We start from the raw sequence: 16,954 nt of genomic DNA on the forward strand, positions 1-16,954 counted from the left end.
TTATTCCCTCCCCCTGTTATTTAATGCTTTTAACGTTTGCCATGTTAATTTTGCACCTCTTGTAACGATACTCGATGAGGAAGACAAAACTCCTGAGGAGAGAAGAAAGCGCGCGCTGTTTTTATTCGCAACACAAGGCTCCATAGCTTTCCTCTCGCATCCTTTAATCTATAACTGCGACGTTCGTTTCGCTTAAACTCCACATTAATTCATTTCTCACGCAATACGTGTCACTTGGAGAACCGACTGTGACCACTCAGTGACATTATCATTATTAATCCGAGCGCGACTAAACGCCCCTCCGCCGTTCAGCTGCGCTCGGGCTCCGTGACGTGGGCCGTGCGCGCCCCCTGTCTACCGCACGCCGAGCTCGGTCCGGCGCCTCGACGTGGCAGTTCACTGGCCGCCATGTTGTCCGCTACGTCAGCAGCTATTTGTGCGCGCTCCCGCGGCCTCGGCTCCGGCGCTGTTTTCGCTCCGTGTGGCGCAGGATCTGCGAGGAGGTGAGTTACGTCCCACGCGACATACACGCATATTTACACACCGTTGCTCTAATATAAAGGCAAACATTGCGCTCGCGGGTACCGTGTTTAACATGGCCTTAGAGCCGGGTGCCACAATGTGTTTATGACGAATCATTATGTGTCCAGTTCAGGGTTTTGATGCGGGGTTGACGGTTGTGTGTTCAACCAGTCCTGCACCGTCAGATCATCATGTGTGACTTTTAAATCCAATCGCTAAACTAATTTTTTAACTAATTTCGTTATTGAAAACGGTCTGGGAATACAAGCTGTGTGTCAGTTTAAAATGTGGGTTTAATTAAGAGCCATCACCCACCGCTAACTGCGTTATGAGGCAAATATAATGTATGGGGAGAAATATAAGTTGCTGATTTCGGTTTATTAAAAAAGAAATGTCCTGAACTGTCCTTTGGCTGGGGGGAAAAAAAAAGACAAAGTTAGGGTAGCAGATCCTTAACTGATCGGGATTCCTTTGCTTTGGAATTCCAGCATTACCTTGATTGGTGTAAGTGGTAACCCTGGCTGTGTTCTCACTTCCCCCCCATCGATTAATCTCTGGATACATTGTGTATCAGGTCCAAATGTTCTGCTCCCCTGTCAGTGAATCTCTTATTTACATGTATTCATTTAGCTAATGGTTTTCTCTAAACACCAAAATCATTTTTACTGTAGCAGAGGCACAGTGGGTTGGTCCTGCTCTCCAGTGGGTCTGGGGTTCGAGTCCCGCTTGGGGTGCCTTGCAGCGGACTGGTATCCCATCCTGGGTGCGTCCTCTCCCCCTCCGGCCTTATGCCCTGTGTTGTCGGGTTTGGCTCCGGCTCCCTGTGACCCCGTACAAGCGGTTCAGAAAATGTGTGTGTGTGTGTGTGTGTGTGTGTGTGTGTGTAGCAGTTTAGGGTAAATCCCTTTCTCAAGGATACTTCGGCAGGAGGTGGGATTCAAACCTGCGACCTGAGCCCAGAGGGAAGGGCTCTCATAGCTCTGCCCCCTGCTGGTTTTAGTGTCTGCGTTGATGGCACCTTTTAAGTGTTTCCAATGAATCGGTTCCCCTTGTATGGTATCGGTACGGTGTTTCACATAGACTCCACGTACACGCTTAGTGCCGAGTGAGCGCACAATGATCTCATCACTTTGAGCCTTTTAATTTATGTGATGTGTAACTGCAAAGTCTAAAAGGGCACATTAGCTGAGCCGTGGTGTCAGATAAGCGTTTAAGGTTCAATAATTATCTCGTGCGCTGACATTGGGAGAGCGGGGTAGTCGAACGGGTACAGCCGTGCGCCGCAGTTTTGGAGTGCGAGTTTTACCCTGCGTTTCTTACTTATTACATTACTTAATTTAACTGACAGTTTCCACCAAAGCATCTTACAGTTATTTACCTATTTATACAGCGGGTTAATTTTTACTCAAGCGGTTTTTTTCAGGGTAAGTTCTTTGCTCAAGGGTACTACAGCTGGAGGTGAGACACTCGAACCTGCAACCTTTCTGTCCAAAGGCAGCAGCCGTAACCGCTGCACCACCAGCCGCCCATTCGAAGTCAGACTAGTGAATACAGTGCAGTGTGTTCCTTTAGGTGCCACTTTGTCACTTTGCACGTCTCCGCCCGTCTCTTCCTCTCTTCCAGGCAGCGGTAGTCAGGGTGTGACATGGCCACCTTTCAGGAGTTCATCCAGCAGAACGAGGACCGCGATGGCGTGCGCTTCAGCTGGAATGTGTGGCCCTCGAGCCGCCTGGAAGCCACGCGCATGGTCGTGCCTGTGGCCGTCCTCTTCACCCCGCTGAAGGAGCGCCCGGACCTGCCCCCCATCCAGTATGAACCAGTGCTGTGCAGCAGGGCCACGTGCCGGGCTGTGCTCAACCCCCTCTGGTAAGGCTTTGCATTAAGTACCCAAAGTGTCCCCTTGTTCTCAGTCCTGCTGGAATAGGGTGGCCTGCCTTTATTATTTATTAATTAATTTTCAAACTGTGAGTTATAAAGAATCTGAACATTCTCATTACAATATTTGACTTTGCCTTTCGTTAGAGTACAGATCCTTGTCCGTTACTCTTATGTACTGTGTTTCACCTTCTTTCTTTCACCGACAGTCAAGTGGACTACAGAGCAAAACTGTGGGCATGCAATTTCTGTTACCAGCGTAATCAGGTAAGTTACATTGAGTATAAAGTGAACCCACCCCAAGTGGGGTCCAAAAAATTCAGTCGTCCATTATACAGGGTTGCGTTATTGCGAGCTTCATGGAAAAATTTGTTTTTCAGTCAGTCTTCGCGTTGCTATGCAGGGAAAGGCACTTTGTTTTTATTTATTATATGTGTAGCAAATATTATTAGAAACAGAACATACATGTGACATGCAGTACTGATTGAGAGTATATGAAACCTATGGGGATGTTCATTATTCTTGTATTAAATCTAAACCCCAAATCTTAAAATGAATAAATGATTATGATTTATACATCTGATTCTACTGACCTACCTGGTGTGACCAGTGACACTTGAGGTTCACTTATTTTTGCACCTGCGCTACTTCCGTGTTTCTACCACACACACGATTTCCTCTAAAGCAACATATGGAATTGGGAATTAGAGACCTATTATGTCAGATGAGAAAGACTGCTTCTCATTAAATTTCATTTCGTGGTAAAACTAAGGGACACAAGGGGTTCATATACTTTCAAGCAACACTTGTATGTACAACTAATAGTATTGGAATAATAATTTTAATAGAAGCTTTTGCAAGAGGAGGACTGGAGCTAATTGCAATGTATCCAAATTTGAGTTATCATGGGGTTTCACTGTATTTATATTTTATATCTTTAAATATTTCATGCCTGTCAATCACATATATTTCTGTTGTCCCTCCTTCAGCATCGTAACAGAATTTTTGTGTTTTACTGCAGTTTCCTCCAACGTATGCTGGAATTTCGGAGATGAACCAACCAGCTGAGCTCCTTCCGCAATTCTCCACCATTGAATATGTAGTCCAGGTAACTGCAAAGAACATATAAACTGGTTTATTTAAGTAAAGCTTAAAAAAAAATCCAGCACTCTTAAGAGTTCTGGATGAATCTCCACTATCCTTCAAAATCAGGTGTGTTTCTTAGGTGGAGCAGTTGCCTCCCATGGAGATCTCCAGTTGAGGTCATCACATCCCGGTTTTGCTAGACTTCGAGTCTTTGCTAGAGCCTCTTGTGACAAACAAAGGTCACTTTCCATGGCTTTCCTCAACTCCTCTCACATCCAGGCTAATGGCTATGGGGCAGCTGGTAGCGTAGTGGTTAGAGATGTTGCCTTTGGATCCACAGATTGCAGGTTTGATCCGCACCTCCAGCTGTAGTACCCTTGGAGCAAGGTATTTAGCCTAAATTGCTCCAGTAAAATTACCCAGCTGTATAAATGGGTAAATAATTGTAACCTTAACATTGTAAATTGCTTTGAAGAAAAGTGCCAGCTAAATGAATAAATGTAGTTTTCGCTATCACTGCCTTTGGGGATTTTTTAGGCTGTCGGCAGTCTACGTTTACATTATGTTTACATTTATTCATTTATATCTCTGCTACTAAAGCCCAGTACCTCATCATCTTCAACCTGACATCTTCTTCCATCAACAGTTTCTTAATCTGGTGCCATGACAGCACCACCCAATTTCCACCCGCAGCCTCCATGATTTTAGAATTGAATGCCTATTTAAGGTCAATGCAGTTTTATTTTTTCATAATTAATTCAGTTTTTAGATAACTTCTGTGTAGACAAATTATTAACAAGGAGATGTGAGGATATAATTTGAAAAGATGGTGGCACAGCGAATTGCGCATGGTGGCACAGCGAGTAGCGCTGCTGTTTCACAGTGCCTGGGTGGTGCGAGAGAACATGGGTTTGATCCCCGCTCAGTCTGTGTGGAGTTTGCATGTTCTCCCTGTGTCTGCGTGGGTTTCCTCCCACAGTCCAAAGACATGCTGTTCAGGTTCCCCCATAGTGTGTGAGTGTCACAGAGTGAGTGTGTTTCACTGATGCATGGATGAGTAACCCCTTGTAAGTAGTGTATCTAGCAGTGTAGTCACCTTCGTGAATAAGGTGTGTGGGCTAGTAACACTACATAGTATCCGTTGTAAGTGACTTTGGAGAAAAGCATCTGCTAAGTGAATAAATGTAAATACTCTTACATGTCAGCTCATGGTGTCTCATGTCTTCTGCAGAGAGGTCCCCAGATGCCCTTAATCTTCCTTTATGTGGTGGACACGTGCATGGAGGACGATGACCTACAGGCCCTGAAAGAGTCCTTGCAGATGTCCCTGAGTCTGCTTCCCCCCACTGCCCTGGTGGGTCTCATCACCTTCGGCCGTATGATTCAGGTTCACGAGCTCGGGTGCGAGGGCATCTCCAAGAGCTACGTCTTCAGGGGAACCAAAGACCTGAGTGCTAAACAGTTACAGGTGAGTCTGTGTTATTCATACCTTTTCACGGCACTGAGTGCCATCATATACATTGTACACATAATGTATAGAAATTATGTACAAATGGAATGGTATTCAGAGTAAAAAGAAAAAAAAAGTTATTACCCAAAGCAGCAAATAATGCAGACAAAAGTATGTAGACACACACACAATGTCTACAACTGCTTATCCCAAGTAGGGTCACGGCAAACCCGAGCCTAACCCGGCAACACAACTCTTCTTCTTCTCACCAGTAGCAGGAGACACAGATGGGCATTTCTGTGACATGATGGATGCACGAAACACAATGTACAGTGCCGTGAAAAAGTATTTGCCCCCTTCCTGATTTTTTCAGAAAATTTTTTGCATATTTGTCACAGTTAAATGATTGAGATCATTAAACAAACAAATTTTAATATTACACAGAGATAATCTGAGTAAATACAAAATGCAGTTTTTAAATGATGATTTCATTTATTAAGGGAAAAAAGTTGTCTAAACCTACCTGGCCCTGTGTGGAAAAAGTAATTGGCCCCCCCCCCTTGTTAAATCATGAATGAACTGTGATTAACCACATTTTTTTTGGAAAGCTGACTTAAATTTCACTTACCACACCCAGGCCTGATTACTGCCAGACCTGTTGAATCAAGAAATCACTTGAACAGAACCTGTCTAAAAGATCTCAAAAAGTAACACATCATACCGCGATCTAAAGATATTCAAGAACAGATAAGAAACAAAGTAATTGACATGTATCAGTCTGGAAAGGGTTATAAAGCCATTTCTAAGGCTTTGGAACTCCAGCGAACCACGGTGAGAGCCGTTATCCAAAAATGGAGAAAATTTGGAACAGTGGTGAACCTTCCCAGGAGTGGCCGGCCTACCAGAATTACTCCAAGAGCGCAACAACTCATCCAGGAGCTCATAAAAGAACCCAGAACAACATCTAAAGAACTGCAGGCCTCACTTGCCTCAGTTAAGGTCAGTGTTCATGATTCAACAATAAGAAAGAGACTAGGCAAAAATGGCATCCATGGGAGAGTTCCAAGGCGAAAGCCACTGCTGACCAAAAAGAACACAAAGGCTCATCTCACATTTGCCAAAAAACATCTTGATTATCTCCAAGACTTTTGGGCAAATATTCTGTGGACTGATGAGACAAAAGTTGAACTTTTTGGAAGGTGTGCGTCCTGTTACATCTGGCGTAAAACTAACATAGCATTTCATAAAAAGAACATTATACCAACAGTCAAACATGGTGGTGGTAGTGTGATGGTCTGGGGCTGCTTTGCAGCTTCAGGACCTGGACGACTTGCCATAATTGATCGAACCATGAATTCTGTGCTTTACCAGAAAATCCTGAAGAAGAATGTCTGGCCATCAGTTCATGACCTCAAGGTCAAGCGCACTTGGGTTATGCAGCAGGACAGTGATCCGAAACACACCAGCAAGTCCACCTCTGAATGGCTAAAAAAAAAAAAACAAAATTAAGGTTTTGGAGGGGCCTAGTCAAAGTCCGGACTTAAATCCGATTGAGATGCTGTGGCATGACCTTAAACAGGCCGTTCATGCTCGAAAATTCTCCAATGTGGCTGGATTAAAACAATTCTGCAAAGGAGAGTGGGCCAAAATTCCTCCACAGCGATGTGAAAGACTCATTGCCAGTTATCGCAAACGCTTGATTGCAGTTGTTGCCGCCAAGGGTAGCACAACCAATTATTAGGTTTAGGGGGCAGTTACTTTTTCCACATACGGCCAGGTAGGTTTGGATAGCTTTTTTCCCTTAATAAATGAAATCATCATTTAAAACCTGCATTTTGTATTTACTCGGGTTATCTTTGTGTAATATTAAAATTTGTTTGATCTCAATCATTTAACTGTGACAAATATGCAAAAAAAAAAAAAAAAGAAGAAATCTGAAGGGGGGGGGGGGCAAATACTTTTTCACAGCACTGTAGATACAGGGGGGTATCTGTATAGCAACCGTGTAGCAGACTGGGAGATGCGGATCTCCTGAGAGAGTATCGCCCTGCATATCACTTACCTGGGAAACAATCAAAATTCGAAGTACGGTTTCTACTGAATGTCTGTCAGCAGCTCACCATCGTAAAGTCGAAAAATGGAAAGTCGAACCATCGTAAGTCTAGGAACATCTGTAATTTCAAATAATTTCTTCTAAAATGAAAATATACAAATATAATAATTTTAATTAGTATTAATATTAAAATGTAATACAAGTATATTGCCTTTTTCCAACTGTAAATGCAAATTGGTTCCAGCAATAGGAGCTCATAGAATGGGTGCAGCCCCCAGCTGTCAGTTAGTAGACTAGAGTGTGGATACTGGCAGTGTTTTAATTTCTAACCTTAAGTGGTTAATGGTTGTATAGAAACATAACTCAATTATCAGTGTAAATTCAGTGACTTTTAGCTGGTGTATTAAAGGAGATCTGACCATTTTTTTCTTGGGAGTATTAGATGGGACTAACATTTTTGATCTCCATTCATTTGATCTTTATTCTCTATATGCTGCTTCGAATATTTTACTGACACAAGATTGAAAGCTAAGAACATTGCATTCATGTGCCAGTTTTAATTTATTTCAGCCCATAATGGACTGGTCTGACTGTAGTTTGCTGTATCTGTGAATGAGATGTGAGACGTGTACTAGACTGCTTTCTTGAAAATGGTGGTGGCTGTTTTTATGTGTGTTTAAGATATAAAATCTGTGTGTATGATGGTTTGATTTTTCTGCGTTTGTTGTCTCCAGGATATGCTTGGACTGACGAAACCAGCTGGGACGCAGGCAGGGCGTGGGCCACAGGTGCCACAGGCTCCCCCATCTAACAGGTGATCTGTGCATATTTACTGCGGTTGTCTCAAATATCTTGAGCAGATATTTGCCATTTTAAGATTATATTCACCACATATTACATGAATAATAATCCAATAATAGTGGTAAGTTTTCCAGAATAAAGAAATTAATCAACTACATCTTTATCTAGTTTGTTCAATAAAAAAATACTTTCTCTTCTGGTAAGATTGCCTGTGATATAAATGGGTTAAGAAATTGTAAGTATAACTTTTTTTTTTTTACAAACCTAATGCTTTCAGATAATTATATACAGGTGGTCCTCAATTTACGACGGGGTTAGATTCTGCTAAACCCATCGTAAGTCGAAAATGCATTTAATACAACCAATACACATCTCTGTGTGACAGACTGGGAGATGCAGATTGATGCCACTGCCCAGAATCGCGAGCGAGTATCGCATCGCATATTGCTTGCCTGGGAAAATTTCAAAATTTGAAGTACAGTTTCTACTGAATGTCTGTCGCCAGCTCACCATCGTAAAGCCGAAAAAATCATCATTGTGAATCAGGGACCACCTGTAATAATGAAGTTCTGATATGGTCGCATGCAGGTTTCTGCAGCCAGTTCAGAGGATTGACATGAATCTGACCGACCTCCTGGGAGAACTGCAGCGCGACCCCTGGCCCGTCACTCAGGGCAAGAGGCCCCTTCGATCTTTAGGGGTTGCGCTGTCCATCGCTGTGGGCTTACTGGAGGTAAGGATCTCGTAAGGAAACTAGTGAAAGGTCGGTGAAATAAAACACGTTTAATGTCCTAATCCTCCACCTCTTTTCTCGGGCCAGTGCACCTTCCCCAACACAGGGGCCCGCATCATGACCTTCATCGGTGGGCCAGCAACCCAGGGTCCCGGTATGGTGGTGGGGGATGAGCTGAAGAGTCCAATCCGCTCTTGGCATGACATTGAGAAGGACAATGCCAAGTTCATGAAGAAAGCCACTAAAGTGAGCTTCACTTGATTGAGGGCTGTTGCTTAGCACACATCGTATTATTAGTGTTACTGTTATAGAACGAGCCCTGTTTACACAATTGGGGGTTTTGCTGGAGGAAGTTAGGGTAAGAACCTTCCTTAAGGGTACTACTGCAGAAAGAATCTTTACATTCTGTGCAGAAAACTCATTAGCAACATTAAGCTTATGTTGGGGATCAACGTATTTTTCCAGTGTTATGTAATAAGTCCTTATGGAGCGTTACAGAAAATTACACAATGTAACTTTGTGATTATATTTTTTTTGCATTTTCCATTCAGTTTTGTTAGATTAATCATACTTTTGGCGTTCGTACTGTATGTCAATTAAGAAAATATTCCACATTCTTGAAATTAGCAAATTTTGCAGAATTTTGGAACCAGGTTCTAAGCACCGAATGTTCCAGTACCTTTTAGGATCTGATGCCTTCTAGATTGTTTAAGTACTTTCTAGAATGTTCTGGTGCCTTCTGGAATCTTGCAATGCCTGTAAAGTACCAAACTAAAACTGACACTCTAGAAGAACTAGTGGTATTTTTGTAATCAGTGAACTTTAATTAATCATAAACGCATAACTAAAAACCTTAGTTTAGTTGTGTTCTGTTATCGGGGATTTGTTTTGTGTAGGTGAGAAATGGTTGCAGTATTGCCTCATTATTAGAACTTTTGTTCAGATAGACCCATAGTCTTAGGTTACCACAGAGATGGTCAACAGAAAAAAATGCAGTTAAATCTTAAGATGCAAATCATGTATGGAGTAGAAACATTTGGCAGAGATAACTTCTAAAATCAGTAATAAATTATGTGAAAAGGATGATTCATGGTAGGAGAGCCAGTTTTTATTGAGCGCTAGATAACAAAATTGTACAATCACTTCATGAGTGACATTTGTCTAATTCTTAGTCACTTCCTATTGCTGTACCCTGAGTTCTGCTGATGTGTAACTTCCTCACTGTCAGTGTAGGTGCTTTGGAGTCAGTAGAATTACTAATCTGGTCCTTGATCTGCAGCACTACGAAGCCCTCGCAAACCGGGCTTCCGCCAATGGCCACATCATTGACATCTACGCCTGTGCCCTGGACCAGACTGGCCTGCTGGAGATGAAGTGCTGTGCCAATCACACTGGGTGGGTTCCTGCCTCTACTAACTGTTACAGTTCTGCTGTAGCTCATGTTTTGACTTGGCTGCAGTCACTTTTCGGCTACTAGAGAAACTAAATCAAGGAGGGGCAGCTGGTAGCTTAGAGACTGGAGCCTTTGGATCTGAAGGTCACAGGTTAGAATCCCACCTCCACCTGCAATACCTTTGACCAAGGTATTTACCCTAAATTGCTCCAGTAAAAAAATGTAGAAATGGGTAAAAAGCTCTAGGTAGCCTGATATTGTAAGTTGCTATAGACCGAACGTCTAGCTGAATAAGTGTAAGCCAAGTTTTTTTTTTTCTTTTTTTTTTTTTTTGAAAAAAAGTTTAAAAAACGAGTTTTCATCCATGAACAATGGTTTGAATGCATTGTATACCAATTGAAAAATGTTGAGCTCTACATAAACCCTCACCTGGTTGGCTCATCATGCTGTGAGTACCTCCTTGCTCTTACTCAGTTCACGTAACTTCATTTACACTTTACTGTTATTATTTCTGTTAACATAGTAACATCGGCCTATTGTATTTTCTTTCAGATCAAGTATGTCCTAAAATTTCTGTTTCTTGCTTTTCCAGCTGTTCGTTTGCAGTAAAATGTGCACAGTAGTAATACTGTAATAGTAGTGCAGCATTATTACTAATTCAGCATTAGTGATACAACAAGACAGCCTCAAGTCAGATCACTTCCTCTGTATTTGCTGCTTATAGGCTATTTAGTATTTTTCGCTGGTGGAGATCAATAACAAGATGATGATTGTTTTTTTTGTTTATGGAATTAATTGGTCAAAGTTTAGCATGAAACGGGTATGTGTGGACTAGTTGTTTTTCAGTCATTTTAGTTTTAATTTTAATGTATATCAAAGTTGGGGGTGCAGTGGGTTTGACTGGGTCCTGCTCTCCGGTGGGTCTGGGGTTTGAGTCCCGCTTAGGGTGCCTTGTGACGGACTGGTGTCCCGTCCTGGGTGTGTCCCCTCCCCATCCAGCCTTATGCCCTGTTTTGCCGGGTTAGGCTCTAGCTCCCCACGACCCCGCATGGGACAAGCGGTTTCAGGTGGTGTGTGTGTGTGTGTGTGTGTGTGTGTGTGTAAAAGTTAATCAAAATGTTAAAATGACTTATGTTTATTTAATTTGAAACCTAATGCAAGACTTTTACTGTAACTAACCAGTAACCTCTAAATAAGTTGGATTTTTGTATTATCAACCTTTTAAAAAACATTGAAAAGTAGGCAGAATCTAAAGAAAAATTTTTCATGTTTGTCCAAAGAGTTGGTCATCAGTTGGAGGTTGTGAAAATTACTTAAATTTTTAAAATATTATTTATAATTTGCCAGTGACGGTGTTTTTCCAGAATCTAACCAGCAAATGAACGTCTTCCTTGTGTTACTCATTAATCTGTATCAATATGATGTGTATCTATATGTAACAACCTGAGTTACGAATAGACTTCTGATCGTAATGAAGATGGTTTTTTTTTTTTTAATTGACCTCGTATCTAAATGTTTTTCCAGAGGTTACATGGTGATGGCAGACTCCTTCAATACATCCTTGTTCAAGCAGACCTTCCAGAGGGTCTTCAACAAAGATGTGCAGGGATCTTTTAAAATGGCTTTTGCAGGAACCCTTGAGATAAAGGTACTTTGACTGTTGTTCTCATTCATTTACATAAAAATTCCGTATTTGGTATTCTTAAATAACTATGGGTCCAGTGCTGCTAGAATTTGCCGGTTTTGCCAACATAGTAATGTAGATTCCCATACCTATACACTTGAAATAAGAAAAAGAAATTAATATTGTGTACTGTTAATGTACTCTGTGTCAGTATCGTCATACCTTTATTTATTTTATTATTGTCTTATTTGACTTTGCACAGACCTCCAGAGAGCTGAAAGTGTCTGGAGCCATCGGTCCATGTGTGTCTCTAAATGCCAAAGGACCCTGCGTATCAGAAAATGTGAGTATATTCCACTTTTGTTCCTAGGTTACATTGCAGCAATTTTGGGGAAACTTCCTTTTTTTAATGACAGTTTTTGTTACCTTTTGTAGATTAGAAATTCTTGACCTCTATGTTTCAATTTCAGGAAATTGGAACAGGAGGAACGTGCCAGTGGAAGATTTGTGGATTGGACCAGAACTCCACTCTGGCCCTTTACTTTGAGGTTGTGAACCAGGTATGCCTTTTAATTTCCACAGAAGTGTTTCAGATTTCTTGTGAGTGAGTGCCCTTGAGTCCACTCCTCCAGAATGTTCTCTTGATCTTTTAAAGTCTAGCTTTCACATCCATGCAAGGTCACAGAAAATATCATTGTGGACAATTTTAATCTGTGTTCTTGTGAATAAACCACTGAGGACCTTTTACATGTCTTTGATTGTAGCGATACCAAGTGGTACTTTTCCATTTATGTGTTTCAGTAAATTAACCAAAAGTTGCGTTTCAGTTCATATGTCTCAGATGGATTTCCCCCAAGAAATCTTGATTGCCATGCTGAACTGAAGTTGTCCTGAAAATTTTGACCAATGATTCAGATTTGGCAAGGTTTTATGTTTGCAGTTTATGATTATAAATATTTTTTTGATTATGGTGTTCATGATTTTACTAGCTAGCTGGGTGGAATTATTGTTTAACAGAATACTAACATTACTCTCAGCTACTGTGGAAGAAACTTGCAGAAACCAACTTAAGTTTCCGCTAATAGTATCTTTGACTTCGGCCGAAGGGAGATCCCAGCTCTATGCGTAGAGATAAGGGAGTCTCCCTGGACAACAAAACTCTTACAATTTATTGCAAACTTCATGCATTTTCAACGCACGATCACTTCATGGTATACATTCCATTGGCTATAATGTAGTTTACCTATTTCACACTGGTTACATTTAACTTACAGTACATAGGCAGTTCTGGCAATGGAAGACTCTCTTTTCCTTAGGAATGCTCTTACCTCCTTACCCTGAGGCCCTTTCCCTATTCTGCTAAGCCACGCTCTTCTGGCCTTTGTCTTGCAGACAGTTATACATCTTGGTTTTACAACATCCTGAGTAACGACATCATCCCCTGCAGTTATATTACTCAGTACAGTTTTCTGTAGAAACATACTCCTCATACATGAGTTCTCTATAGTCAAACACGTACACAATTAAAATTTTCCTCCACACTACTGTATTTAAAGTGGATATACAGATGTACTTTTAAAATCTTCATGTATGATGTATCTTACTTTACACTTAGAGGTAGGGTTAAAAGTTGGCCAGGGCAAAACTTGCCATGTCTCTGCTGAATCTAGTGGAATAAATATTATTCATTAGTTTGTCCATTGGGGGGGCATGGTGGTGCAGCGGGTTTGGCCGGGTCCTGCTCTCTGGTGGGTCTGGGGTTCAATTCCTGCTTGGGGTGCCTTGTGATGGACTGGCATCCCATCCTGGCTATGTCCTCTCCCCCTCTAGCCCTGCGCCCTGTGTTGCCGACTTAGGTTCCGGCTCGCCGCGACCCCACTTGGGACGAGTGGCTTCACCAAGTGTGTGTGTGTGTGTGTGTGTGTGTGTGTGTGAGAGAGAGAGATTGTGTCCATTATCTGTAACCACTTGTCCAGTGCAGGGTCACCGTTGTCTGGAGACTGCCCTGGAAGCATAGTGAATGAGACATGGGACAACCTGCACAGGACATAAGTCTGTCAAATGACAAAACATAGTGGAATAAATAGGTTAGATACATTATTCATCCCTGTAGGGATTAAGAGGCTATTAAGAGGTTTAAAGTTTTTGTCACCTGTTAATGGTGAAACCTGACTAATAAGAGTTCAACAAACAGTAGCTGCTCAGATCAACAGTTTCCTGTTGCCTCTGTGCTAGAGGGCAGTGTTGTGTTGTGTTGTTAGACAAGTGTAGAATTTGCTGAGTTTAAATCTCTACTTACTTATCCAGCCGGTCTTTAAGTCTTTTGATCTTGTCTTCACATATTCAGTAGCATATAAGATATACACTAACTTTCAAAAATTTGCACTCACCCAAAAATGGTTGTTTTTAATAGAAATTGTTACTTTTATTCACCAAGGTAGCATTGATCAGAAATGAGTCAGCGCACTGACAATGTCATAACTTTTTATTTTATATAACTGTTCTATGCAACGAACTTTGCAATCATCAAAGAATCCTGCATTGCCCTGGTCCATGCATTAAAGACAGCACTCCAGATTTGTGTTTCTTCACCAGATAGGTTTTTCGTAGTGTAGAATTATTCATCTGATTATTGTCCTACTGTGTGATGAAAGTGATAACCACAGGGGAAGACATGACATTGTAAAAAAGAGCATTAACCTTCCTGGTTCATTATTCATTGCACTCTGTGTAAATCTTCTACCTCACCAGCACCAAAGCAGCCCCATAACATTACACCTCCTCCACCATGCTTGACAGAAGGCATCAAGCAGTCCTCCAACATCCTTTCATTTGCTGTATGTCTCACATATGTTTTCCATGATCCAAACATCTCAAACTGAGACTTATTCATCCATAATACTCTTTTCCAGTCATCCACCATTCAATGTCTGTGTTTTTTTTGTCCATTTTAACCTTTTCTTTATATTTACAAGTTTCATACATAAAACTCTGCTAACATCCCAGAGTCGTCTTTTAGTGTTGCAGAAGACATCAGTATTTGGCTTTCATTATTTAATGAGCAGTCAGTTGAGGCCCTGTAAGGCATCCTCTTCTCAAACTAAAGATTCTAGTGTACTTATCCTCTTCTGCGGTTGTTCATCTTGGCCTCATGCTTCTTCTCTTCTGACTAGTTTCAACCTTGTGCAGAACTTTTAGGCACTTGGGGGAAAAAAGCTGTGAAGTGAGAATGATTCTAAAAATAATGCTCTTAATTAATAAACTTCCTAGAAAGCTTAGTAACCATCCATCGTCAACAAGCGCTTGTCCCGAAGATGACCACCTTGTGTCTTGTTGCTATACTCACTCTTACCATGGTGTAAGATCTGGGAGTTAAACTGCCACATCTAACAAAACGTCACATTTTCAGTATGGTTGTCCCTCACCCAGTTTTATTGCCTCTGTACAGCTCTTTCTGCTTCAGTTAATCTGCGTGCCATACAAAGACTTGAAGTCCTCTCTTTGGAAAGTGGTTTATTAATATTTTTTACTTTTTTTAACAGCATTCAAAACCTTTACTGTAATACTGCAACTTTTTGCGAAAGGAATGCTTGGAAATCTAAAATATGCTCTTTCCCATTGACACTAATGCAGAAGACATTAAATAATTGTCTAAAACAAATATTTTAGTGAGACATCTAAGTGCCTAAGACTTCTGCACAGTACTGTACATATTCTGCCATACAAGGTGGAAAGGCTGCAAAGAAATGCAGGTCATTTTCATAAACTCATTGATGTAAGCAGTCCGTTCTGTTGTTATAAAAGACACCCAGTGCACCACTTAAGTACAAGTCTTGTCACATTCGATGTCACTGAAGTTTGATGATCTCCTTCTGCATGAAGGCTGGAGTCCACAGAAGTCAGTTTGCTGAGCTCTTGGTGTATAGTTGTTGATGCAGTCTGCCCTCGTGGTCCTCATCACTGCTATGCTCAGGTGAGCTGCCTAGGACTATGTGGTGAGTCGTCAGGTGTCTGTCTGCTGGGAAGGAGTTGAGGGGTGCTGGAACCTCTCTCTCAACTTCTTCAAGCTTGCACACAGGGCTCCCCTATATTTCCTGTCGATAGGAAAGAAAAACAGCTTTGATAGGTATATACCTGGACAGGTAAATTAAAAAAGGCATGGATAAATATAAAAGGACAGGTAGATTAAAAAGGGAAGGAAATTACTCAAGCGTCAGAGCTATGGAGCAATCTTTTCCGTTAATGCCTCTACCCAGTGAGGCTTATACGTGTTCCATAGTCACTTGCTAGTATGTTTGTTAGTACATCTGCCTGTAAGTGTTGGAAGTCGCTGTGATTAATAACTTTGGATTAATCAGATTACAGTGACGAATGTGTACTGAACACTGATAATACAGCATCAGTCCTTGTACTTTTAGCTTTGTTTCGTCTTGGCGCTACAGCTATTGTGTGCTGCTGCAGTATTCAGGGCGAAAAAGATTAAACCCCAAATTAGTCAAATCTCGCATTAGTCGAACAGTTAGGTATAAATTACGAGAGGGCTGACTTTTGGTTCAAATCCAACAAAGGCTGCAGTGCATAGACTGATTTCATTTCAGATTTTGGACTTTGTTTGGTTTTGTTTGTTATTGTAAGAATTTATATAAAATTTGAATCTGTGCTGAACTTGACTGGCACTGTACTGCACTATAGTGCAGCAGTACTTTTAACTGAAAGTTGTCATGTTATAGAGGTGTGTATTTTGGATGTGTTTCCCATACTTTTGCATCATGGAGTTGATCCAGGGGTTCAGTGCAGAGGTGAGAAGCATGAGCCAGGTTGCCATAGCGTTTATGGCTGCAGGGCTGTAACGGCCGGTGTACGTCTCATAGAAATATGTGGTGATGTAGGGCAGCCAGCACACCAGCAGACACACTGTGCACACAGAAAGGAAGATAAGGTGAGGTTACATTTTATTTCCATTTCTCTGAACATGTTAAAAATGTCTAAGTAGTGGTGTGAATATTCTACACTGGCACGGCTTTCAGTTTACATACATACACTGTGGCAATGTGTACCAATGTCTTAATAGCTTTATGTAGTCATAGCAACAGTTGTATTGGGTAACAACAAAAATGTAAGGTGATGCCTCTGTTCGATTTTACTATTAATTGTCATCAAAAAGGAATAAATTAGGATACAGGATCAAATTTCATGTGGTTTTCACCCTTTTTTTTAGTTCTTTATTAGGTTTCTATATTTGCAGACATCACCTGCTCAGAATGGGGGGGTGCAAGTCTTTAAAATGTGTTTTACAAAGTCTAATTCTGTCTTTACATGCTGAAGGAAACTCAGTACTATTCTCCCTCACATATCAGGGGCAGTTTGTTAGCTGACTTAATACTAACAGGCAGTCTGTTATTGGAGCTACTGTGATA

At 41.3% G+C, this 16,954-nt stretch overlaps 1 protein-coding gene across 1 annotated transcript in view; it reads left to right on the plus strand.

The window, feature by feature from the left end:
* Positions 1–419: 419 nt before the first annotated feature.
* sec23a (Sec23 homolog A, coat complex II component) overlaps positions 420–16,954 on the plus strand; it is a 28,177-nt gene continuing 11,642 nt past the window's right edge. Inside the window, exons 1-12 of the mRNA XM_018734869.2 lie at positions 420–503; positions 2,146–2,388; positions 2,607–2,664; positions 3,419–3,505; positions 4,715–4,951; positions 7,721–7,800; positions 8,376–8,520; positions 8,608–8,766; positions 9,800–9,915; positions 11,438–11,561; positions 11,800–11,880; positions 12,008–12,097. Of these exons, the coding sequence (XP_018590385.1) occupies positions 2,168–2,388; positions 2,607–2,664; positions 3,419–3,505; positions 4,715–4,951; positions 7,721–7,800; positions 8,376–8,520; positions 8,608–8,766; positions 9,800–9,915; positions 11,438–11,561; positions 11,800–11,880; positions 12,008–12,097 (1,398 nt within the window). The 5' untranslated portion in view covers positions 420–503; positions 2,146–2,167. The remainder of the gene's footprint in view (positions 504–2,145; positions 2,389–2,606; positions 2,665–3,418; positions 3,506–4,714; positions 4,952–7,720; positions 7,801–8,375; positions 8,521–8,607; positions 8,767–9,799; positions 9,916–11,437; positions 11,562–11,799; positions 11,881–12,007; positions 12,098–16,954) is intronic.

Source organism: Scleropages formosus, chromosome 3, assembly GCF_900964775.1.
Source record: "Scleropages formosus chromosome 3, fSclFor1.1, whole genome shotgun sequence".
Lineage (NCBI taxonomy): Eukaryota > Metazoa > Chordata > Actinopteri > Osteoglossiformes > Osteoglossidae > Scleropages > Scleropages formosus.